Source organism: Anas platyrhynchos, chromosome 12 (genome assembly GCF_047663525.1).
Source record: "Anas platyrhynchos isolate ZD024472 breed Pekin duck chromosome 12, IASCAAS_PekinDuck_T2T, whole genome shotgun sequence".
Classification (NCBI taxonomy): domain Eukaryota; kingdom Metazoa; phylum Chordata; class Aves; order Anseriformes; family Anatidae; genus Anas; species Anas platyrhynchos.
Window position 1 is genome coordinate 4,863,283 of NC_092598.1, and position 26,018 is coordinate 4,889,300.

A 26,018-nucleotide genomic window follows, 5' to 3' on the forward strand; every position below is an offset into this window, starting at 1 on the left:
AGACTGTGTTCTGGATACAGCCTTCCCTGAGAAATGCCAATTAAACCATTCTGAGGGCCTTGAATGAGATGCTGTCTTTACAGCATTCAGTTGGACAAAGTCCATTATCTTTATCAAGCTGGTTCTGAAATTTCATGAAGGCATTCTTCAATTATAACAGCTCTTAAAAAAAATACTTTCACACAGGAGCTCTAATTTGTGCAAATTCTTTAACTAACTTCAAAGTAAAACAGTTTCTCAAAATATGAAGATTACGTTTTATTTAAATGTATTTTCAAACAATGCTTTATCCTCCAAGGATAAAACTAGAACCCAGCCTCAGCTCCCCATGGAAATGTTTTTCAATTAGCTACAATTTCAGAAAGAACACCCACTACCAGTGCCAAACCAATTCTTCTCCCAAGACAATTCTGGCCTTTATGACAGCCACCATTCCCTTCTAAGTAGGGACTATTTTATATTGTTTAAAAAAAAAAAAAAACATGACAGAGTACTTTAACAAGGAAAAGGATTTCCCCCTTAATTGGAAGTTATATCAGTCATGCTGTTCCCAGTTCAGCATTATGACAATATACCTCAACGTACTGAGTATTTTCAAAGTACTGGCAGAAATCTGGTTTTGAGAACTGCCATGGAGGCAGGGTGGGGGGTGTTGGAGGAAATCAATCTGAAATACCTGGCACAGCTGCACTTATTCAAAATTTTCAGACCTCATCCAGCAATGGTAAAACTTGATCTGAAGTTAAAAATCTATTACACTGGTTTAGTGACAAACGGTCTTTAATTACCTGTGCATCGGACTGTAAAACCAGGCTTCCAGTTCTGTGATCTATAGACAATTAATTCCCACATATACATGAAACATTTGCTAGCTCCCTAGGAGTACATAATTCCTACATTAAATAAATAAATAAAAAGTAATGCTAGTGTTGCAGTGCCTAGGAAGTGATATATTGATAAACACATACTACGAGACATGATATTAATTAGTGCTTAAATAGCTGTTGCCTTCTAATGAGCAACAAGCATTCATCTTCTTAAAACACAGAGCTGTTGACCTGTACAGTGCAGGACAGACTGCAGCAAGCGACTCATGTATTACATCCACAAGTTATACAACTGTTCTGTTTGGACAATGTAAGGAAAAAGTCTCACACAATACACTATTTGACAGCAAAATGTTACAAATGGAGCAGTTCAAAGACATTAAGGGCTGGCTGAGTAAAAGGTCTTGGGTTTTGTACATTTGGTGCACTCCTGAACTGCCAAGGGCAAAAAAAATCACAGTATTCTTTACATTACTATTTCATCAGTGTATTTGATTGTTCAATTGCTAGGTTTAAAGAGGAAACAAAGAAGAAAAAGGTTTACCTGCTAAACTTAAGGTGTTGAGGACAAACTGGGTACCATAAAAAACAGTAAAGCAGTGTTCTTCTCTGTGCCTTGCTTTGCAACGCTCAAAGTCCTTTGAATTCTTTCCTGGGCGAATTTCTTTTATTTCCATCAAATCCACTAAAAGGAAAAAACAGAAAGTCAGTCAGTACAACTGCACTAGAGTTCCAGCAGAGCCTGAAACAACAAAACTAAAAACTCAAAGCACATATATATATATATATATATATATATATATAATCCGTACATATGTAGTTATAATTTTTTATAGGGCAAGAAATGAAAATTGCACCAGCCTGCAATCCGCAAATCCACAACTAAATGACTCATTGTATTACTGACTAATACACAGCAGCAGAGAAGGACCAAAAGAAGAAGAAAAGTAACTTGTCATTTCATCATTTTTATCATTTGATTATCACTGACTAGCCACAGGCAAAGTTTGTATGCGTAGTCCCTTTGAGTTACAGAAGATATGTTTTCATAAATGGAATTTATACTAAGAAATTTTCAATTGCCATGCCAACCATTCAGAGACAAAAGAACAATACAACTTCTAGCTTACCCACCTAAAAAGAACGCGTTAGATCTTAGATAGTCAGCTAGCACCCCAGTACAGCCACTGACACCCATATGAAGGAATATTTAAAGAAAGTATATTTGGCATCCTCCAGAAAGTAAAGAGAAAATGCAGCCCAATAATTATTTTTTTTGAGCCTTCTCCTGGACAACTCCAAGCAGATCTCTGTCATTTAATATAACCTCTTGCAGCATTTTTAACGTGCTGCTTTCTACAGAACACAGGCACTCATAGCCAAATGGCAGTGACACACGAGCACACACTTCAAGCCAGCTCCCTTTTTGTCAACCCCTTTTCATACCGCCTGCATAAGAGCAGTGAGACAGCACTGAAATAGAAATATGTGCAGTCTCAAGATAAGATACTTATTAGAAAACTGAGGAAGTGGTTTTGCTCTGCCTGTGGACCAGACAAATAAACAGCTCTTCCCACTTCTGGACAGTCCTGACTTACAGAATGAAGAGCGAAGAAAAACATTTCACGGCTGCTCTTGAAATGTGTTTATCAGAGCCAGCAAGATCCAAGGAAAATAACTGAGGGTTTCTGTTCCTGCATTTAAGAACACCACAAGATTAAAACTAAGTGTAAAATGAGCACCTCGTCTCAGTTAATAACGCACAATGAACAAGCTACTCAGCTGCTAACAGGGTGTGAGGAGCTGAACGCTGGTTAGATCTCGGGCCCGCGTACCATTGGGTTTCTATGAAACTAACGTGGAAAGGAGGGAGACACAAGCAAGGATGTTTATCAAATTAATTCATCTTGGAAGTTTTTATTCTTTACAAAGAATTCCAACCCAAACTTCCCACCTGATGCTCCTTATTCCTTGTCATTAAACAATTTGTCTTGGGAAAACAGAGCTTCAAAGGTCAACTTGAACTTTTCCTAGAACACAAACATCTTTCTTAAACTTGTTTTTCCTAATGTGATTATCTTCAAGATAGAGCACATCTAACATCTCAACCTCCATGGTTCAGTCGCTCTCCCAAACCATGAAACCATCTCTTAAGATCTGCATATCTAGATGGCCAAGGCCTCTAAATTTAAGCGTAAACTTTTAAAATAAATTAATGACAGAACAACAAATGAACTACAGCCAACAGCTCCTGATGGCGGCTCACATCCTCTGACAACCCAGAGTGTCACTTAGATCCCTAGCAGTGTATCTGGACATCCATCCCAAAATGCCAGCATCTGAAAAAGAAGGTGTAAGCCCAGCAATCCACATTAGTACCAGCAGAGAAGGATCAGGCTGCAGAAATAGAAAATACCTAAGTGGATGGGGAAATGGGTCGCGTGGCTGCAATAAATGACACAGGACTGTACACCACGCTGGCTCATGCTAGTTACGGGCAATAATAACGCCAGCCATCTCTTCCTTCCCTTCACCCAACAAATTTATACTGAGAAACACAGGTGTAACTTGAAAGTGAAGCCTACCTTTCACTTCACACTCCCATAAATCCATGTATATCAAACACCACACCACAAAGACCCCCTCAAAGCGTAAACTATAAGCAGCGATAAGAGATTTCACAACCTGCACTGCTGTTGTCACTTCAAGTGGCTCTTACCTCATACTGACCTCTGAAACAAACACACAGCCTTGCCTAACGTCTTCCCTCAGTTACATGTATGCTCGCTACACTTCTTTTCCTTGCCTTATAACCTTTCAACCCTACCATCCCATTCCCACATGGGAATACACATGTATACACACATCCACACTCAAGGACTTTTGCACACCCAGATTTCACAGTGGTAACTGCTATTATTATGTTCCTGTTTTACTCACACTGCTTTACAGACCGGACCATGAGTCTTAGTCTTACACTAAGCTCTGCTGGCCCCCCAGGTATGCTACAATCACCCTCCATGCAGTGCCCACGGCATCTGGAAGAGCTGATCCCAACTGAACTGGGAAAGGAAGAGCCAGGAAAAGCTGCAACATGTTTCAGGCTCAGATTAGTAAATCAACTGCACCAACTCAGCCATTACTCACCTGTTACACAGTTACTGTGACATTTTTATAATAAAATCAAAATGCAGCTTCATGCTTGTGCCAGAACGACCAGCACAGTGCCTCAACCACTCCATCTTCTTACCGCCTTGATGTTCTGGAGCCTATCTGCTCTATTCCACATAAAAATCACAGAGCCATTTGCTCACCTGGCTTCATGGACAGGTATTCCTGGGGCCTGATACATCTGAAGAAAGCACAGATCTGGACATACACAGGTTGAAAAGTGAAAAATCAAGTAAAGCAGTCTTGTGAGTGTGGTTTCCATAAAACTGTACAAAATTACTGCATTTCCCAAGGAAACATGAATCAAATATGCTCTATAGAGAAGCTGACTCTAGCTTCTCTAGCTGACCCAGCAAGATGAGGAAGATGTTCCCAATGTATTCATTAAGGTGCTGAAGATGATGACACTGGTGACAATCAGGAAAACCTACAATGCTAGTTTACATTTCATCCATTTTTTTATGTGGTTATTCCCATGGGTTAAAAGAATCTTCCTGGCAGCCTCATCAGTCATCTATTAATTCTGACAACTCCCTCGAGCAGACTTTAACTAGACCAGACCCCAAGGCACCTTCAATTACTATCCTGTCTCAGTCTCTGATCTGGGTGTGCAGTTTTCACTACATTCCTGGCACTTTAGAGCCTGCAGCCGCTGAACTTCTGCTCTTGAGATGTAGTGTGCAAATCAGTTAATTCAATGGATCATTACACCACTACACGGCTACTTCCCAAAGACTGCACAGATTGGAAAGCAGTGAGCAATTTAGAGTGCCTGCTAGAGCTCTTTACTGCCATAAACTTCACAATAAACCTTTGATCCTCGGCATCTCCACTGATCTCTATTCAAATAACTTGGCAGCAGAAATCGCATTCAGTCCCAGCGTTTTAACTGTGAATCCCCGTTACCTTCCCTTCAGGAGGCAGATGGCAAAACACAACTTGGATTCCACTACGGCAGGTACTGGGCAAGCTCAGCAGAAGACAAGACGTAAGGCAAGTGCAGGTAGTGAACAAACAGAACTGCAGAAAACACAACATTGCTGCATACAACAACGCTGCTGACCATTCCGCCTCCGCCCCAGCGCTCACCCACCACCCATTGTCTACAGGGAGCAGCCAAGCAGACAACTGGATGAAGGAAAAGACCCTGCTTAAAACCAGCCAACACCAACAGCAGAACAGCAATATGTTAGCTGGAAGTGCCCATGTAAATTGACTGTTGTCAGGCATGCTTGCATAGATAGACTTTACCGAAGTCAGATAATTTGATGCTGTAAAGTCAAGAGAACTGTGTATAAATGGGATAAGCCTTACAGGCTGACAATCTAGCAAGGTATCCTTGGCAGAAGAGTCATGACTAGCAGTGTAAAAGTTCATCTGGGACTAGCAGTATGGAGCAGAGTCCTGTAAGATAAGGCTCCTGATTGCAAGGCCAAAGGCTGCAGGAGATTTTCATTGTCTGTAGCCACAAAGAACGGTCAGATCAGTTATGTACATAGTGGAGCAGGAGAATAAAAAGTTTACAGAGAGACTCAAAGGATGCTTGTAGTGTCGGAAATCAGGCCATGATCATTATTTACTCCATTGGGTATTTTCAGTAGCAGTCCCCAGAAGTCTTACAGAGAAGCTACTGGCAATGTTTCAGAAAGGAAAATAAGGGACTGATCATCCAAATGGTGTGGACCGAGACACAGAGGTGGGCATTGTCTACATGAGTGTCTTCACATTTTCATGCATGTATATAGTTACATTCTGCACAAAGACTTCAAAACCAGTTTTTGAAATCCACATCCCTCCTAAAAAAAAAAATTTGCATTACAAAATATTCCTAAGAAGGTTTCATTTCAGAAAGGCACAAACTGCCTCCTGCAACACAAGCTATGTGCAAATGAGCCCCCAGTGAATGAAGAAAGCCTTCAGTCTCCTTTTGCAAATGCACTTCACAGCGGTTTGTAAGGACAATGGCTTTAGTCTCACCTCTGCAGAATTAAAGATTAACTATACAAGGTGTGTCTTAACAGCCTGTTTTATTCAAAACAGCAGTGAAACACGTATCAAGTGCAATCTAAAGTGAAAAAGGTGAGGCTTGTCTCAGAGAAAGGCAAAGTCATATGAAGGCAAAAATCTGCAGCAGGTGAGAACAGATGTGGTATGGAAAGTGATCCAGCTCGTACAAACGGTGAAATTTAATCAGACATTCAGTGGCCCAAGGAAGTCGTTACAGGTAAGCCACAAAAATATCTGCAGAGTTACAAGGATGCAACGTGAGAAATGGCGCGGTGCATCTTGAGAAAGCACACGTGGCTGCCGTTCCAAGGGGTCCTCTGGGACTGAGCCACGTGACTGGCAGAAGCTGTAGCTTGGTGTACCACTTAAACCAGCAGGCTTTTAAGTAATCAGGCCACACAGAGCTGCCATGCACGGTAACAACAAATTGCCATCTTATCAATTACAGCTATCTTTTGAATTGACAACTTCTCACTAGACTGCTCAGCAAAGCAGCGACGTATTATGGCCCTTTCCAGTTTGAAGGGCACTAAATTGAAGGGGCCTTAAACCTCAAAGGGCTATTGGTTTCATATTAGAAATTAAAAAGCACCTTCAGAAAATGAGGTTAGGGTAAAGTTTATATATGTGTCCATAAAACTTTACATTCTACTTCCCAAAACAAAACAAGAAAGTTGCCACACAAAACTTTGACTTTGGGGAAAATCTACTGGAGCATCCACATCTTCCCCTCACTTTCATCAACCACATTCGTGGTGCTCAGGTCTGCAAAGTGCTCTAGATTGGATCCCCATTTCACTGGCTGGCCACGTCAGGAAGTCTGGTCAGTGTAAGTCAGCGTTAAACACTGCAAAAGCGAGCTGCTGAAGTGAAGACATGATTTGAAAACAGCTAAAGGCTACACACATTCTTTTTTTCATTTAACCACAAAAACCAGGCTCTAAATACTCAGCTGAAGACTTACACAAAGATCCCCTGGTAAGAACTGAAACACACCAGTTTCAAAACAGAAAAGGGTGAATTTTAGTGTCTCTTTGAAAAGATATTCTGCAAAGAGTAAGAAGTAGATTCACTTTTGCAATGACATGTTAACAGTTTACAGAATACAAAATAGAAAGAAAAAGACAAAATAAGGACCTGGAGTGTTCAATGCAAGTTAAGTTTATTTCTTCTGTTTATTTATGATTGCCTGAGACAGTAAGAAAATTCAGACAGGAAAAAAAAAACGGTAGCAATTATTTAAAAAAAAAAAAAAAGTCACTACTAGAAAGGTCAAGCTATCTGAGCATTAGCAAGATCAAGTTTGACATTCAAGCCAAAAGGAGCAGGCATTTCTCAGCAGAATACATAGATATTCATTACTTGTCCCAGAAAGGTACAACTGCTATAAAAGTTTATATCATTTTCTCCAAAGGCAAAGAAATAAAGTTTTCCACAATAGAGAAAGTTCATATTGACATTAAAATTTTAATAATGAAATGACTTAGGTGTTTAACTTGATGGAAAAAAAAAAAAAAATCCCTCAACTAAGTTTAAGAACTAAGCCGCGTTCATAAACAGTCTCTTAGGTGCTTGGGTTTTAATTTAAAAAAAAAAAAAAAATTCCTAATGCATCTGACAGCTGAAAGGATGCCCAGAACTATAATGTGCTCTCTTCGGCAGGTCATTCTAGCTAGGATTTTAAAAGCAAAATCAGAAAAATTAAATTTAGGGGATAACATGCTGCAGGATAACATTCATAAAATACAAAAAGATCTCAATAAATAAATACCCTGTTAGCTACAACAGCACCACCTGTGACAACATTCCTAAGATACTGCCATTACATTAGTTACACGTCCCTGCATTTTACCTCTCCCTGCAAACTGCGTGTGGACTGATCGGCTCCTAGTATCTACATGACTAGGTTATAGATGCTCTGCCGCTCCAATGAGTTTCGATCATTATCCAGGTGCAACGTTTTGCAGTAATGTGGTTTCTACTTGGCAGCGTAACAGTCTGAAAACACACGGTGCAACCTTGCAGATCAAGAAAAAACAGAATCAAAACTTGTGAGTGCTGTTACGTGTACAATGTGCACTTACTAAGTTAGTTCTTTGTTTCTTGCACTCCCTTTCTTAATACATCCCTGGAAGATGAAAATTACACTTGTACTTACAGATTTTTAAGATGACTAATTCTGTACAAATCTCTTGAGCAGGAAGTAAATCTCAAGTGATTTTTAACAGTCTCTGATAATTCTTTCTACTTTCATACGTCAGACACATTATTAGTAACACTAAATGAATCTAAGAAGGCAAATGTATTTAAGAAGTGGGCCACAGTCATTTTGTTCACAAACTCTGGAAAAAATTGCAGGAAAGAAGCAGAAGAGAGATAACACGAACTTAGCCACTCTAGTTAATCCTAAAATAAAATGTTAGGCACTATCAGTCATATCTTTTGATTAAAAATGAAAAAAGGTATATTAGTGCAGCAGGACTATCTTATACATCTGGACTGAAGAAAAAAGAAACGGTTACTACATGTTATACTGAAGCATACCCATTAGCATTAAAAGCCTCAATTTAAACAGGCTCAGGCCCTGTGCTTCATAATTTTGCCACTTCATTAAAAAGAAAAAAAAAAGTAATAAAAAAATAGAAATTATCTACAGAAATATTTATGCTTGCATTACAGAGAAGCAGACATTTACACAGTCGGTGAAGGCACCACACGCTTCTCAGAGCACAGTTCTCCTGGCTGTGAATCATCACTTAACACCCAGATTGATGGAAGAGTATGCAGAAACTTGCATATTTTCCCATGACTAATCAGACTCCAGTCACCACAGACTTTCCCTTAATTCTCCTTGAAGCCTTGACATCTGACAAAGAACGAGGTATCTGTTACAGCTCACCTTCCTGAAGACCTACAACATGCCAAGTGCTTGCTCTACCAGCTTAGATACCATAACATCTGTGGGACTTAGTCTACTTATGTGCATATAAACTTCTATATCATGATACAAGAAGATTTGGGAAATGTTATTTGTTAGCACTGGAGTGTGCTCTAAGTCAGCAGACACAGGTGCCCCAGACATGTCTCTTAGCAGAGGACGGACTTCAGCAGTTCCTGCTCACAGCTCCTTCCCCTCCGCCTTTCCCTGCTGTCCAGCAGTTCCCCCACCACTGTCTCAGCTCCAACAGGACGGTTGTTTGTGGGCCGTGTGGTATCCTAGCAAAGAAACAGCACAGCAGAGCTGCTGACATGGAGGCAGAAGTGATCCCCAGAAGCCACCATGAGTACAACATCGAGCTGTCGCAGGCTGGCCATGCAGTAGAAGTGGGGAGAAATAGCAGAGGGTGTGACCCAGGGGCCACTGCACAGCCCCATGCAGTTGTAAAGGGCTCATATGCAATAAAAATACACAGCAGAACCATAGGAAGTGACATGCTGAGCAACACGTTGCAGTAAGTTACGCTTGTACTTGTGTAAGTCACGGCTTCACAGCCAGGCATACAGCACACATTGTCTCCAAGAGGGAAATCTATCACAAATTAAACAATTCCTTCCATACCAGGAAACCAAAGCTTCCTTTTCTGGTGTGTTGATAAAGCAAACGTTAGTTTAGTTCTGTTCTAGTTACCAAAATAAGTACTTCTTAAACTGCAAATCCATGAACTTCCAAAGGTCAGTAACAGCCATGGGTAAATAAATGATCCACAGCCATGTCCTGCTGGATCCCACCTGGACTAGGACAGCACTAGAAGGAGAACACATTTCCCCACCACATGCTTTCCCCGCTATACAATTGTGGTTACCAAATGTCTTCCCTAGAAACGGGCAGCTTCTCAATCAGGCTGTGCAGGGAGTGGCTGGGGACTGTGGTCAACCCTTGATTTCTAGGAGGTTTGCTTATTTTTCCTGGAAATAGAAGGAAAAGTCCCCTTGACCCCATGAACGCTGCATCCGAGTCACCAGCCTTTCATCAAGCCAGCCTATCTACAAAGCAGTACTTCTGCAGCGCTTACCAAACCTACTTCTTGTTCATGAAAGCACCAGACTTCTACTGAAAAAATGGCAGGGGCTCCACTGCAATAAAAGCTAGGGTGCATGCAACGAAATACAAATGAAATTCTAAGCACCACGAGCAGCCCCATGGCCCACCTAGCAAACACCGGGTTATCTTTACAGTTTAAAATGACGGAGGACAAGGCAGAATAGAGGGAAATGCCATTTGTAAGCAGAAGGCAGAAGAAGCAGCCCCGACATTTTGTAGCCAGTACCTACAAGTGTTTCCCTTGGATGATCTTAGAGCTATTAGGGCATCTAAAATGTCTCTCTGTATAGAACAATAGCAAGATGACTAAAAGAAGCCCAAGCATGGGTGAACACAGTCAGATCTAGCTCAGATCTGCTTCCCTCAATTATTTGCATAGCTCTCTGCAGACCCATGTAAGGATGCACATGTTGTTGGCATTAATTTTAATACTCTAATGAAATCCTGCGTGCTAAACATCTGTGATTAAAACTCTGTGAAAAGCTGCACTGCTCCCCTCTACCTATTTTGGTTTTGTACAATGGGTTGTGTTGGACCCAGGTGAACCCAGGGAAGGCAGATACAAGGTAATCTGCAATCTTAGTACATTACATTAAAAAAACAGCAGCACTGGGAACCTTCCTGGCCTCCACTATACCTGAAAAACGCTCTGGTACAGGCATCCCCTCTCCTTCCATCGCTCATCTTTCCCTTTCATTTAGAAGGAAACTTGGAGCTCTCATAAAATGGAAAATGTAGACAAATTTTATTTACTTTTTTTCTTGAAAGGTGCTCAAGTACTAGGCTCTTCAGACATTACAGGCTGAAAAGAAAGACACCCCAAAGTCACTTAATCTGCGTTTAGTCCTACAGCGTGTTACATTTTTACATATTGTATGCAGAATCACCTGAAACCCAAGAAACAGATTGTACAAGAGGACCCAAGTTTTCTTTCACAGAGCAAACTCTACTGTCTTCAGCAAGTCTGATTGGCTTGGAGAAGTTCAACAGCTACCTTGTCCTCCTGAAAATGGAGATAGTATCCAAGAACTCCCTTGGCTTGAAGAACTCTTGGCAGCAAAGCTGTAGAGGAAAGAAAGACTGTGCATGCACAGGTTACTCAACCCATCAGGCCAACTCGGAGGAAGAAGTGTGCACAGCCACTATCTGGTTGCTCCCTCCCCTCTTGCAGGTGGGCAGGGAGGACTGGCACAAACAGAGGAGCTGGTACTCAATGCTCCCTATCCCCCTCGAGGCACAACAATGAGGTCCCCATATGGTGTGTTTTGCACGGTCCGATTTGTAAAGCTAGAACAAAGCACCAACTAAAATAAACCCCTGTGTTTGCAAAATTAAGAAGTGATGTAGCAGTGCTCCCAGAATGAAATAAATCTCAAGCAAAAACAAAGTGACCAAGGCCCTCAGTTGCTTTGTTAAAGTCAGCAGACTCTGGGACATGCATTAGCTGAAAATTTGGCTCCTTGATCTACTGTTGAAACTGTGTATCCTTGCTAAAGGACACAAACAACCTGTGCTATTTCACAGGGAGTTAAATACAGAAGTTTCTCACTAGTTCCTTTTTGCTAGGAAATCCCTTCTGTGTATGGTGACTCGGGTCTTTCAGAAGGTCAAAGTAAAATCTCCAGTACTCAGGCATTGCGTGGTCAGAGCCACACGATGGAGATGGGAGAGCATTTAAACCAGCTGTCCTTGCCTTTGTACATCCACACTTGTTAGAGGCCAAAGGCCTGGAACCAGGGACTTTCTAAAGAAAGGTAGCTCCATTTTAACTTACTCATCTGGAGAAAGACATCTGCACTGAGCAGGAAACAGCCATAATTTTAGCACCTCTTTCACCCTGTTCTGACCATAAAGGCTGACAACTTTTAAAAGAAAGGAACCCTTCCATGGGTAATGCAATTTAAAGTACATCGTACTGCCACACCGAGAGCCATGGCATTGCACAAACATTTCTATCAGCATAGATAACCCCACATCTCCCTTGCACAGATCCATTTATTCCAAAACAAAGGGTTTTTTTGTTGTTGTTTTATTATTAATGTGAGGCTTAACTTAAATCCTTTCCCAAACAACATTAACCAAACTTGAAAAACGTCCTTGTAATATCCTCAGGGTTCATCCATACCAGGCACTGAGCAGAACCACCTCCGCCCATTTATTCAGCTGTCTCCAGCGACTTGGACTTGCTGAACTATCGGTTTTGAGTAGTACCGTAATTTTAGCAGCACAGGAACATGGCCCCAGAGAACACAGTACAGATGGATACACTAATCATTTAACACGTCACTGTATATTAGATGTCTGTAAGGTATAAAAACCAACAGCAGTATGAAAGCTTACCAGCTATAGATACAGTAAGCAGCTCTTGGGAAAATTAATATCAGCTGTCTTATTCCGAGCTAGACCCCACTAAACATAAAAATAATTTAAGATAATTGTGTCTGAAAGAACAGCAAAGCTTTTTTTGTACCAACCTTACAGAAGAGCAATATTTATCATCACTGTATCTGCAGGCACAAGCCACTGCTTAAGGATCTATGTAAAAAAATGTCACAACTCCAAAAACAACTCCCTGTTTTAAAAGAGCTCTCTTAAGGAAGTCTAATGACTACATTTGTGTGTTCCCAAACAAGCTTTTATTACAGTAAATGAAAGTTTAAAAAAAAAAAAAAAAAAAGACACCTGCATCTCTGCCTCACTTCAGGATGTCTCAGATTTTTCCCACCACAAATAACACAAAGTACTTCTTCCAGAGACCACACTACTCCACTGAAATCAGTGCAGAAGTCTCCTTGATATCCATCCTCGTAACGCTGCAGGTGTCTTTCAGCAGTTTATGCTATCATTTTTTTAAGATATTTACTTGTCTCCTCACAATCAAAAGAGCTTTGCATCCCTGCAGTGCAGAGCATTGACCGGCCTACACTACGAGCTGCTCTGGCTTAGAGGAATTTGAGAGCCCTTTACATATTTACAGTTCAACATCAAGAAATTCAGCACTGTGATACCCCAAACTCACAACACTAGGCAGAGTGGTTAACAGAGAGAGGGGAAAAAAAAGGTTCTTATTTTCCAAAGGAAAGGTATTAGGATACAACATAAAAACTGGTCTCCATCCTCTCTATCAGCTCTTTTTGCATCCAAAACTTAAGAGCTCTCCTTGCTATCTGATTTATGAACACAATTCCCCCAGCAGGTGCAAACATTCAGTTCCATGCCTCCTCTAAAGCGCAGTTGCCAAATGAGTTAAAATTGCACACACAACGATCTTCACTCTCTCACCCATGATCAATATTAATTCTTATTGGACTGTAGCACATGGAAATAGCAACCATTAAGATCACATCACAAATGTGTATTGAACAGCAATCTTCAGGATGATTAAAGCACAGAATATTAAGCAACAATATAATACTTGAGATCCTTCGCCACTAAATATATATTTTTCAAATGTATAAGCCTTCTTAGTTCTTATTTTTCACAAAGTCAATACAACCCACCAGTGAATATTTGGGATATTCATACATACATTTAGATACTCTCAAGTGAAAATGATTTTTCTCCCATCACAAAGTTGGTAACAACTTTTTAGCACAGCTCCAGGGAAATAAAAATTCTTATGCTCCTGTTATTGGTACTCAAAAAGCCCATCCATTTGATTACTACATATGAAAAGTTCAAATCCATGTTTTTTGTACTTTTCAAGCAAAAGGGAAGCCCAAGTGTCAGTCAAAAGGAGTAATAATAAAATTAAAAAAAAAAAAAAAAAGATTTCCTTCCTCTTCAGTAGAAACACTGTCAGCAAGTTAAAGCTGCAGTGACTTTCATTTCAAGCAGATCAGATAGAATTTACCATGAACCAGAACAACACAACAGCAGTTCACATCATATTCTGAAACAATGCCTGAAAATACATCTTGTTTTTGAGAGGGTTCTTTGCTTTGTAAGACAACAGAACAATATTTTTGCATATTCATGCTTTGGAGTCTTGACATATTCTCATACCTGAAGTTTCCATTAAGTATTTCCACTTAAATATTCCTGAATTTAAAAATACTGCTAAAATACTTGAATTTTCAGGGAGAAAGGCAGATGGCCTTTGGATAAATTGCAGGTCTATAGCTGAATTCCCTGTCCTGGTAACAAGTGCCAGTGTATCCAGAGGCAAGTCATTATCCTGCTGGATCACCCACGTATAAGGGTCAAAAAAAATATTCACCTTTCTTTAAAAGGGTCAAAATCTATACGCAGAGCAAGAAATTTAATTATCAGTATGTATTCCTACACACACACGGGATGCTTTGATAAGACTGCAAGTCACACACTGAAAAAAACTGGCCCCAAAAACCTGGAATGCTCTGGAATACAGACTGGTCCGCTTTAAGTTTAGTCACTTTGTGCGAGTGGCTGTGTTATAGTCTTTAACTACATGATCCCATGTTATTTTTTGCCAGAGGACTCTGAGGCCTCATTAATCCAGCAAGTGGTCATTTTCTATTTTGTTTTAATCTCATTGTTCTGTGCGTCACCCCAGGCTTTACTTGTAAGGTTTATTCAAGCCATGCTCTCATAACTGAATTACTCCCCTATGCACTGGACTTTTTTTTGGCACACCTCATTTTGGGATCTGAGCATATCATACTTGCATTCACCCTCGTCATTGTAGGAAGGAATAATTACCCTAATTTTACACGACTAACCAGGGCACAGCAAAAGGATGATCCAGAGAACCTGTTAATTAGGGTGTGCAGATCCGATTGCTTTTTCCCAGAACGCTATGTATGACCACATTTTCACCACCAATTATAAAAACATTCTCCAGATGAGCAGTCTTTCATTCCACTGCACTAGATTTCCTGTTGCAGGCGCAGTCTTTGCAAAGAACAAGACAGGAACTGGTGGAAATACCAAATAGAAATTTAATGCTCCTAAGTAGCTTGAAGTGAAGTTGCACAGACAATTCAAAAATCATGCATCTTCTCAGTGCTTGTCTTTGCAGCCTTACAGATCAATGTGTTTTTAGCTTACGGTGGATTTATAACAAAAAAAAAATCTAAAAATCAATAGACGAATGCCATTCTCTTTCTCCTCAATTTCTTTCACCACACAATGCAGATTTTTCTTCCCACTGAAATTCACATATGACTGTCAAGCCTCCAGAAAAGTAAGAGGCCGCAGGGAGAAATATCTGCTTATTCTCCACACCTATGGCCCCTTATCCCCACACACACTTAATTTAGCCTCAGTCTCTCTCATGTTCCTAACCCCTCTTCCTTCTCTCAGGCATCGATCAACTTATTTCTCACCTAAATTTCAGTCTCTGCTCAGTAAGTTCTAGTCTCACCTCTGAGATTCCCTGTGCTGTAATTATTCCCCCACTACAGTGTACTGGCTCAGCCTTTACTTCTTCACCTCAAAACTCCAAGTTCTTATCACAATTTCAATTCCTAAATTCAACTCCAAACTTCTCGTATTAGCTGAGGGCAACCAGTAAGTGTCAACTCAGACAGATTGTCCAATCCCTTCATAGAAGACAAACACCATTTAGCAACAGCACATAAAATCATGCCCACAAAAATAAAGTTATCAAATGCTCATATGCAACACCTGTAATTACATTATAGAAATGGGAACTGTACAAGCCCCCAAAACTGCAGGTTGAACTTGGTTGACATCAGCCACATTCAGTGAGAACTGAAAACAAGTTTCACTTTACTCTTGTACCATGGCTTTTGCAGTGCTACGTAGCTTTAAATTCCCCTTCGATTTCCCCACCTAGTTATAAATAGTGGATTTTACCAGTTCAGATATAAGCTAGAGACACTATCAACTCAGGACCTTCAAACAATCTCATATTTCACAGCTTCATCTTCCTAAGTCATTAGTACTTTCCAATAATGATCCTAAGTAATGATTTCTAACCTGAAACAACAATTTCTTTAAGAATATGGGACATTTACTTCAGTTTCCTTGTATTTGGGTGTTTTGATTTTGGGGAGAGAAGGGCAAAAAAGTACTAATTGTTTGGATCTACAAGACATCTCAGTGCTTAATGATGGAAAACAGTTCTCACTCAGTAACACAATTCATAGAACACAAGCATCATCACATTCAAGGATGAAAACTTTGAGAGCAGGGTTTAGGGAAAAAGAACGTTAACCACATACAAGGGTTAGGTATCTAACTAAGGAGCTGCAGAAGATTCTTCACCTGCATTGCCCCAATTCACTGTATTCTTGTCAAGTTACCAGACTATTTTCAGCCAAAAGCTTCATTATATTAACAAAGGCTCATTAAATCAATATTCAACAATTATATTAATTTATTAAGTAACTCCAAGTTCAGGTACGCTTTGAAAATACTCACAGAAACCTTCAATCTTGTCAGCCGTCTTGCTCCATGCCACCTGCCTGGTTTCCATTATGACTTGTATAGTCCTCCTTTCTGGACTGCTCTTCTTAAGACTGAATACTGTCATGACAGTTCCCAGCTCCAAGGTCCTTTTGATCTGGCTTTTCTCATACTCCGGCAGCACCCCATAGTCTATATTCTTTCTGGACATGTTTGTTGTTTTTTTTATATCAAACTTTTACAGTTTTCGGTGTGCTGAAAGAGGCAGAAAAGGGGAAAAAATCAGTATTTAAAACAGCTTATTTATTTCCTTATAATTATGTTTGTATAAATTAGAGATACATAATAGCTTTAGGTAATAGACCACCCATTTAAATGCATGGCATATACATGGTGAACATCAAGGATAAAATGGCAAGGGTCCTGGCAAAGTAGGAACGGTCTTCACAAAGAGAGGTACCAGTGACACTTAAATCTATTTTCTATTAAACATCAAGAGCCAGGTGGAGCTGCCACTGCTCAATTCCTCTGCAAGAGCAACGCCCCTCTTCCAGCTGTACCGTGACACTAACTGCTCCTGCAGCCTTCTCACACAGCAGTACCCAGCACTCCACAACAATATAAAGCAAGCTAAGTTCGTTTAGCCCAAATACATAAAATCACATTCAAGGATATAATTCCATGTATTCTCTTATGCAAGCACATGTTCAGTTGCATAGATACACCCACCATTACAAATACAGACTTTCACCTTTAAAAGCTCACTAATATGACATAGAAGTGTGTGACATAAACATGAAGGGGGAAAAAAAAAATAAAAGACCAGGAAGAAATAGCAAACAGAATTCTACCCGAGTAATTGGACAAAAGAACAATAACTACAAAGAGTACAAAACACAGAAATGCCAGTATAAACAACACCTAGGTTATAACAAATAAATCCTTTACGTTCCAGAGTATTTAAGAATAAACAAAACTAAAGAACACGCTGGAAGCATGAAAATGTGTTCAAACTAAAGCAGAACTCTATTATACACCTCTTCTAAACAAGCAATATTCACCATCTCTGTAGCGTTTTCTGATGTGTTTTCTATCCCCTCTCCTAACTAGCATTAGGAGAGCGGACAGAAACATAGTGTAAAAGCAATTATACTGCACAGATTGTTTTCACAACAACTGTCTATTTCACTCACCAAGACTCCAGCTTTTTCACAGGTATAACCAGTGCCCAAGGAAAGATTACTTCCTGGGACAGTTAAACAAACAACTTGTGAACAGTTAGCCAGAAAGGGTACCAAGTACAATTATGAATCAAATCCGCCTCTGCCACATCGAGCAGGTTTTCTGTACTTAAGTGTATCACTGACACATTATACATGCACATCAAATATGCAATGCAAGTTTAATGCATCACATATTCTGTCTAAATGCACTTTAACAAAAAAAAAAAAAAAAAAAAAAAAACAGCAACAAAAAGTTCATAGCACTACGAAGCAAAAAAGAATCTCTGAAGTCTGCAAATAGCAAATACCGGTTTCTCCCCAGAAAGAGTAACTGTTACTGGTAGATCCAATGTAGAATAGACTCCCTTAAACAAAGTACAAAACCTGATTATATTTATCTTGATTTGAAGACTTTAGGAGTCTCAAAATACATCAGAAAAAGAATCACTTCAAGCCTACTGAGATCCTTTCAAGTATCAGATCAGCTTTTACTTACCATTTTATAGGGAACTAAATATCATCAAGTCTTTGCTCATACAGATTTTTTTTCTGACAGAGACAGAACTAGCTCTTTTCAGAAATCACCATTCCTATAAAAGTTTCTTTATTGTTTTCAGGTACTTATAGACTTATGCCTGATAAAAACTTTATGAATTCTATGTTATGCTGAAGTCAAATCTTTAGCTCTGGAAACTGAGGGCAATTTAATTTCTGCAACTGTAAAAAAATATCTAGAAATCAATTTTGTCCTTAGTATTAATGATCATGCTATTGATATGGAAAAAGAGGTTTTGAAGTACAATCAAAATCATCCTCCTTTCCCCCATTTTTCATATTCACAATACTATCACCAGACAGTCAAAACACCATCCCTACTGCATCCCAGCTGCAGAAAGTTTGTTGCTCTTCTTGCCCCAACTTATCACAGAAGCATCAACTTGCTGTTTGAAGAAAATTCCTAAATCTGAGGAGCCTCAAGGGCTCTGTAGCCCATGTAGCTGTCGTCTTCATATTACACCAGGAAGAGCTGTGAAAAAATGCTGATGATTAAGGCCTAGCTGTCCAATGACAAGGTAACACCAGAAGCAGTAACATCAGCTTGCGTAAACTCTAGCACATGACCTACATGAGAATTTAAACCAGGTGACTGTCTTGTTTAGAACAGTAAAGAAAATGAAGGGAAAATATGAGTTAAATACAAATACTGGAAGAAACCTTGGCAATGTCTAAAGTACATCAGCTTATGCATTTCTAACACTCCATGGCTATGCCTCTCCTAACAGAGTCTGTTTTTCCTCACCGGTATTTGCATGCATACACTCAGAGCACATCTTGGCACAAAATGGGCAAGAGACGTGCATGCAGTAACTCTCATAAATATTAGCAAGTTTCCGTGCTCTGGTCCCGCCCACAAACAGCTAATTACAAGCTTGATTACTTCTCAGCAAGCTTATTTACAAACAGAGTGCCCTGGAACCTGCTTTTTCATCCACGCACAAAGAAGGAAGTGATATCATTTTCGCCCAAGATACCATTTTTGCCCATTTTGCTGCCAATCTTTCCCCTTTACCCCATCCCTGAGCAGGACAGGTTTAAGTGACCAGCTGAACGTCCCTGCAGCAGGCACGCTGAGGCACCAGGCACAGCATCCCCTTGGGCTCTCTTCCTCTCCCCTCAGTCCACTACTCTCCATCACAAGCAGTTTCAGTTTCCGTGTTGATAACTAATTTGACCATGCCACTTCTCGCTTCCCCTTCGTAACTTCTTCCAGCCCTCCTCCCCCTCGCCCCATGTCACGGGCTCCTGACATGCTCTTCACTCTCTTTTCTGCTCTTTCTCATTAATACCACAAAGCTGTCTTTCAACATCGTGTCACCAACTGCTTTCAGTCCCATCTGTCAGACTTTGAAGCTGCCCGGTGCAATTTTTCCAATCCCTTTTAAAATTCTACCACTTCAGTAAACACTTTTTTTTTCTCAAGCTAACAGAAAAGCAATCAACTGTCCCTCCTTACCTGCAGAGAGGCCTTTTCTGCATTACCCACACTGAACCTGAAGTTCCTCTAGAGCAGGAACTGTGCCTTACTCCCTGTTTTGCAAAGCATCGTAAAGGTTATATCATGTTTAATATCTATGAGCTTGTTACTGTGTAAGAAAAGGATACTCTGTTTTCTTACTGGTACTGAAAAATATATGTATGTAAACGTCAATCCTACAACTGAGAACTCTGGACAACTTTTAAGGGTTGTAAGCAATGGCGTATTATAGTCAGAATGTAACGGATCCTTTTTGACCCCCTGGGACCAGTCAGATTATCAGAGAAATTATCACGGCCTTGCATCTCACAAGATAGCCACAGTCATCTCGTCTTACATTTGTTTTTTCTGTTATTACAGTGACTTATAATAACAGAAGTGCAAGGAGCAAAAAATAAAGTTACAAATCTTTGAACGGTGCCTGGCTTTTAAAAAGGAGAAAGCAAATAAAAGAAACCTAGTGTTCTCATTTTGCTCCCTCATTAAGAACTGTAGTGAAACAAACATGTTGTGATTGGAACAACATTTAACCATTTCAGTAATACTGCACAGTGACAATAAAACAACAATAAAACTCAACTTGTAAATGGATATTTTTTTTCAGGAGAATATAACAAAACATACATCTGCTGAGCCTGTTGCAGTACAAGTTGTAGCTGTAAAATGAAGCATACCTTACAGCAACATCAAAAAGAATTTCTAAATATAGCTGCTTAATAAAAGGCGATGAAGCATTTTTGAGAGCTCAGTCCCCTAGTGCAAAGGAACTGCCTTTCAGAGGTGGCTTCTTAAACAGTTTCCGCTGAATATAATATACTGGACTTCCCCTTTTAAAGTAGCTCTTCCTTCTTAAAAGAGAGTGAATGCTGTTTTTAGTCTACCTTACATTCTAAGCCAGGTTTTAAACTTACTCTGAAACAATACTGCAGCTGAGGATACCTACTTCATCAATAAACAGGTGGCAAAAATATCATAGCATTTCATCAACCTATGTGACCATTCCTTCATTGTTTCATCTACCTGTTCCAGTTTGGGAGTAACTTACAAGGAACACCACAGGAAGCTTCCTAGCAGTGAAACACACCAGACCTCCCAGAAGAGCTCAAGGAAGCCCTTCATAGCCTTTTCAGTATTGAGAATCTTCTTAGACCTACATATGGGTGCCCCCCAGCCTTCTTACACTCATCACTGCACAAATATTTGAATCTACAATATTTCAGTCCATTCACTCAGCAAAACTCCATTATAACCCTCATCAACACAGTATCTGGATGCCTCTACACCAGAGGAGCATGAGCTACAGGACACCTTTGAGTGAAATAAAAGCATTGCTGCTCTTCTACAGAACTACTGACGCCTAAAGCAGGGAGGTCCAGCATCATTCAAATGATTCAACGAGTGATCCAGTCATCACATAAACATGCCACAAACTGTAGTTTAGACACAGATACATTACTTTACTTTTAACTGTAAGCACCATAGGTGTGAAAATATTGGTATCCTGTATGCCACGCAGAATTGGGACCATTTGTTACTTTTTGCGTTGTGACACAGGAGCAATTTCTACATTGTCTTTTACCAAAGAACCTGAATACTTTGAACTAAAGTCAGAAAGGCTCATTGCAAGGAAACAAGCGAACACAGACATGGAAATTAACCGATTCCGTCCACCCCCAAAGCTGCATATTTAGTTTTCCTTCATTACAGTACTCCTGAATTTCAAAAGCAAACCCTTTCTGAAGATCATCTACAATTCTTGCCTAGCAGACATCTGATAGAGCAGGGAAAGCGAGGAAAAACTGAGAAAAGTCAAATCACAAAGGTACAGGTTGGCAAAGAACATCTCAGATGAGCACTGCTGAACCCCCACTCTTAGCTCCAACCACAGGACACAGCAGCTGCCTTCCTGCTCCAGGTGGCCCAAGAAGTGCAATCCTGGTCAGTTGCTGTTTTCCCCTATGCTCTGTGCACCGAAACCTCAATTTATACAAGACCTGCTGCATCCTTGGCCCCTCGCTTTGCCTTCAGGTGCATTTCGGACACCGCCTCACCACAGCACCACCAGCACGGGTACCCGCGGCTCCACTAATTAACAGCAATCAACGCACGGCTCTTCGCAGGGGGGCTTCCCTCCTCACCCCTGGACCCCCATCAGGCACCCACCACGCCTGAGAAGGTTTCCTCCTTCCCTCCTTCCCCAGCCAGCCTGCAGCAGGCAGCGTCCAGCCGCAAGGTGCAGGCAGGCAGCGTCCCCTCTGCCAGCCTCCCCCTGTCCCCTTCGCCCCAAAGCCGCCCCATGCCCTCGCCCACCTCCTCTCCGCCCTCCTCTCCCCTCCCCACGGCCTCCCGCCCCCTCACCTGCCGCGGGGAGCAGCCCCCCGCCGCCACCACAGCCACCACAGCCGCCCTGCCCACCCCGAGCCCCCACCTGCTGGAGGGGCCGGTGGCTGTCCGGGAGGTGGCGGTGCCGGTGTCGCCGCGCCCCGCCGGGGCTCCCACTTCTGCTTCTGCCCGAACCGGGAAGAGGCGGGGCGCCGCCGGCCACCTACTGGCGTACTGCCCCTCAGGGCGTCCCCTGCCTGCCTGAGGAGAAGGAGAAGGGGCTCGGTCCCGTCCCTCCTCGCCCCCCGTGCTTCCACCTCCCCCGGGGACCAGCTACCTGCTGCTGCCTCCCCTCAGGGCCGTGCCCCTGTCCCCTTCAGCCGCCCCTGTCCCCCTCGCCGTGCCCCCATGCGAGGCCTTGTTGCCGAAGCCCCTGTGAGAAGCAGGTGTTTGTGTGCCCTAGGTGATCATTAACCCATCACAGTTTTCATGAAGTGCTCAAAGCTCCGTGCGATTCCTGCTCGCGATGATCTTTCGAGCGTGTGGTAGCAGGAAGCCGCAGAAGCAGGGATATGAAGTTGACGCACTCGGCTGCTCCTCAAACAAAAAAAAAAAAAATGCCTAGGAAGCAAAACTAGAGATGGCACAGTGTTTGCAAGCAATGGATCTCCCCATTCTGCCCATGCAGAGGAGGTTGTGGACAATTCGGCAAGGGCCACTCCATAATCCAAAATCCGTATTCCACGTGCTGCTTTCCAAACACAGGTTAAGTCTATTAGAGAGAGCTCTTCAGCTGCTGTCCTTCCAACCCTGGTAGCTAGCAAAAAAAAAGGATTGAAAAGGACATGCCTCTTAGCAGTCAGACTTGGAATCAGATCTAATCTACCGACAAGAGAAATGTTTTCAAGAATTTCTGTCAGCTTCATAAATGGTTGAACAGTAGTCAAACACTATCTTACTCAGTAAAACACTTACTAATAATTCTACCCTATGCATGCCAAAGCTACTGAAGCATTCTAATACGTGGAATGGGGTATCAACAAGAAGTTCTACAACACCAAGAGCGATGCTACAAAAATGCTTAGCTCAGAAAGAGAAAGAAAAAAAAAGTTCCTTGTATCCAGCAAAAGCTGTAAGGAGCAATTTGGGAAACTCTTCCCAAAGACAAGCTAACAAACCCTTACCATAGGTAAAAGCACCAAAAGATTTCAAATGAGTATGACTCAGGACCAGAAACTGACGAATGCATTCGAAACACCACCACCACAAAAGGAAAAAAAAATAAAATAAAACCTGATTATCTGTGAAAGGATCCTTTTAAAAGCAAAATAAAAATATGACAATTATAATCTTGTCATTGTTCACTGTTTCATGAGACATCTTGCTGAAGACTCTTCAGATTTTTTCAGGTGCCAGACCTGGGAAATATTTCTTTATAATGTGTGATGTAGTTACAAGTTCACAGAACATCTTACAGGAGACATGACACTAAAAGAATGAGAATAGCAGAATATGTATCAATCATATCAACATGTCTCCCAAAGTTTGTTTTTAGCTCTTGATCATTAAAACCTGGAGTGTTTTATATTGAAGCTGCCTTTGAAATTATATGAATGGCGACAGAATGCTAGCATCAAGTGGCCAACTTCCCCAGCTGCAAAGCTGAATACCAGAACATTCATACGACCCAAGCCACAAGGCACATACCATACACCACAGAGAGCTACAAGGTGCGGGTGATCCCAGGCATTTTACAGGCAGGAGATAACAGAATTCTTTGAATCCCATCTGTCAGATGCAGTGTTAATCTGGATACGTTGGCAGTGAATCTGAGTTTCAGCAAATATCAGCCTCAGCAGCCCCTCCTTCTACTGCTTCACTAGTACCAAGTCTCCTCACCAGTCATATGGCATAGCTGCAGCAGAGGAACCACCCTTGAGCAACCCACAAGCCACAAAGGCACGGAGTTGACCATCTTTATGATATTCAGAGTCTTTGCTGCAGAAGTTAAGCAGGGCTGCAAAACATCCCAGACTTAGGTCTAGACATACTTCGGTGTGGTTGAGCCTCAGTGGCGCCCTGAAAGACTAAATCCTACCAATTCACAACATTTCTGGCACAACCTTAGGCTTCACTGATAAAACTTTCTTGAAGCTGGAGAGTTGTGAGACAGTCAAAGGAAATACGTATGCGGAACAAAATCAGCTTCAGTGAAGATCATAACACTGAGTTCCAAAAATTGCTGATTGTAACAAAATCTTGGACATATAGATGGGATAACCAATCCAAAAAAAAAAAGCACTATAAGAGTGACTATTGCTCAGCACATCCAGTACACTAGAAGTAAGAGTACTCAGATTCCCTCACAATCACAGCAGAAGATTCAAAGTTACTGTCAGAATCAGCAGCTCCTGCCATCCAACTTTCAAACCTTGAAAGTGGGACCTCCCAAGTGGACAACAGAATTCCCTGTAAAGAGTATGGACCTTGCAGTCACAGATAATTACCAGGCAGCATGGCATTGTTTTTTGTAACAAAAAAAAAAAAAAAAAAAAAAAAAAATTGTTTATACATGTGGGCTGGGAAGAGTTGTGGGGAAATTTGTCCTTTGAGTTGAAGAGTCTGACCCCAGAAAAGCCTTTGTGTTTAAAAGGTTAACCACTAGAATATTTTTTCTTTTTTTTTTCTTTTTTTTTTCAGCTTAACCTTCTTTTGATAATTTACATTATCAATGTAAATGTTCTTCACATTGTTAAATATAATCAAAATTCATACTGTAAGATCCAAAGAGAGTTCTCAGTTGAGAGTACATTTTTTCATGTCAGTCATAAATCCCCCAAAAAAGGGAATTTATAGGCTTGACATTGACACTTTCTTAATTACAGCATTAGTAGCTTCAACCCTGTCTTATTGTCATATTTGGTAATGAAGTGTTGATTACTTCCCTGAAGAATAAACAAGGCACAAAAGAGGTTCACAGGCCTGGCAAGACAGCCTCATGGATAGAATAAATAATGGTCACAAAACTGGTGCCATTTCCTCACAGGAGCTACAAAGAAAATAAAGCTTTTGTGTAGAGGATAGAAGTTGAATAGCTTTATCCCATCAATCCCCACTTGTAAGAAATATTAAAGAGCCATTGGGCATGAGGAACAAATATTTTAGAGACTGTCACTGATAAGAGTATCTAGTCTAAGTATTTGCTCACCATCAGAGCACTTGAACTCCTTGGCAGGAGTGCATAGCCTCAGCTAGATTTTCTGTGAAACCTATAAGCAGAGGCTTCATAGAGAAAAGTTATTTTTCAAGCTTTTCTTTTATGAACTTTTCCTCTGCAGGACTCTGAAACAGACTTTAAACCTGTTGCCAAGAGAACTTGCATGCTACCATACCAGGATTACACATCAATCCTGCTCCCTGTCAGAAAGCAAGTGCCAGTTTGTGAGGGGAGAAATCTGTGATCACTAAGGACTGGCTTGTTCTTTTATAGCTCCTCTTCATTTAAAGTCATCTATTTTGTCCAAGTTCTTCCCTGGCCATAGAAAATGAAGTTGTTTAAGTACAGTGCCTAGTAACCAAGGCTAGTCCTAGACTGGAGGTTGCTTGCAGTGGCCTAGCAGGCATTGCCCAGCTAGCCTATTCTAGAACCTTCAGCTATGGCAGGAAGCCTTGATCAAGTTGTAATCATCACCTTTAGTGTCTCAAAGCACCTTTGTAGCTGAATCTGATCTCAGAGTATTGTCCAGCTGCAGGAGCACAACTCAAGCAATGAACTTTTCAAGGAGGCAGCCTCAAACATGTTAATGCCATCTGACAATACAACAGCCTCAGCACATCTTCACAACATAGAGGGGTTTGGACTCCTTGCGAAGTGCACTTATTAAAAAAAAAAAAAAAAAAAAAAAAAAAAGTGAAAGTGTTCTAGTGTTTACTTGGCTTCATTCTTATCATATTTTCTTTTTAATCTTGGTAAATTATTGTCACAATCGCAATATTTAAAGTAAATATTGATTTAAAATAAACTAAAGTAGCCAACAGAA

At 40.9% G+C, this 26,018-nt stretch overlaps 1 protein-coding gene across 7 annotated transcripts in view; it reads right to left on the bottom strand.

The window, feature by feature from the left end:
• PLCG2 (phospholipase C gamma 2) overlaps window positions 1-26,018 on the bottom strand; it is a 72,256-nt gene that overhangs the window by 42,843 nt on the left and 3,395 nt on the right. The window contains exons 1-3 of one of the 7 annotated variants that reach the window (XM_038185663.2): window positions 23,686-23,704; window positions 16,414-16,653; window positions 1,372-1,512 (exon numbers count right to left, since the gene is read on the bottom strand). In XM_038185663.2, coding sequence (XP_038041591.1) covers window positions 1,372-1,512; window positions 16,414-16,609 — 337 coding nt within the window. In that variant the 5' untranslated portion in view covers window positions 16,610-16,653; window positions 23,686-23,704. Of the gene's footprint in view, window positions 1-1,371; window positions 1,513-16,413; window positions 16,654-21,526; window positions 21,548-21,650; window positions 21,673-21,819; window positions 21,841-22,014; window positions 22,244-23,685; window positions 23,705-26,018 lie in introns of those variants that run through there. The other 6 variants (XM_038185660.2, XM_038185659.2, XM_038185665.2 and 3 more) reach the window with 6 other exon arrangements.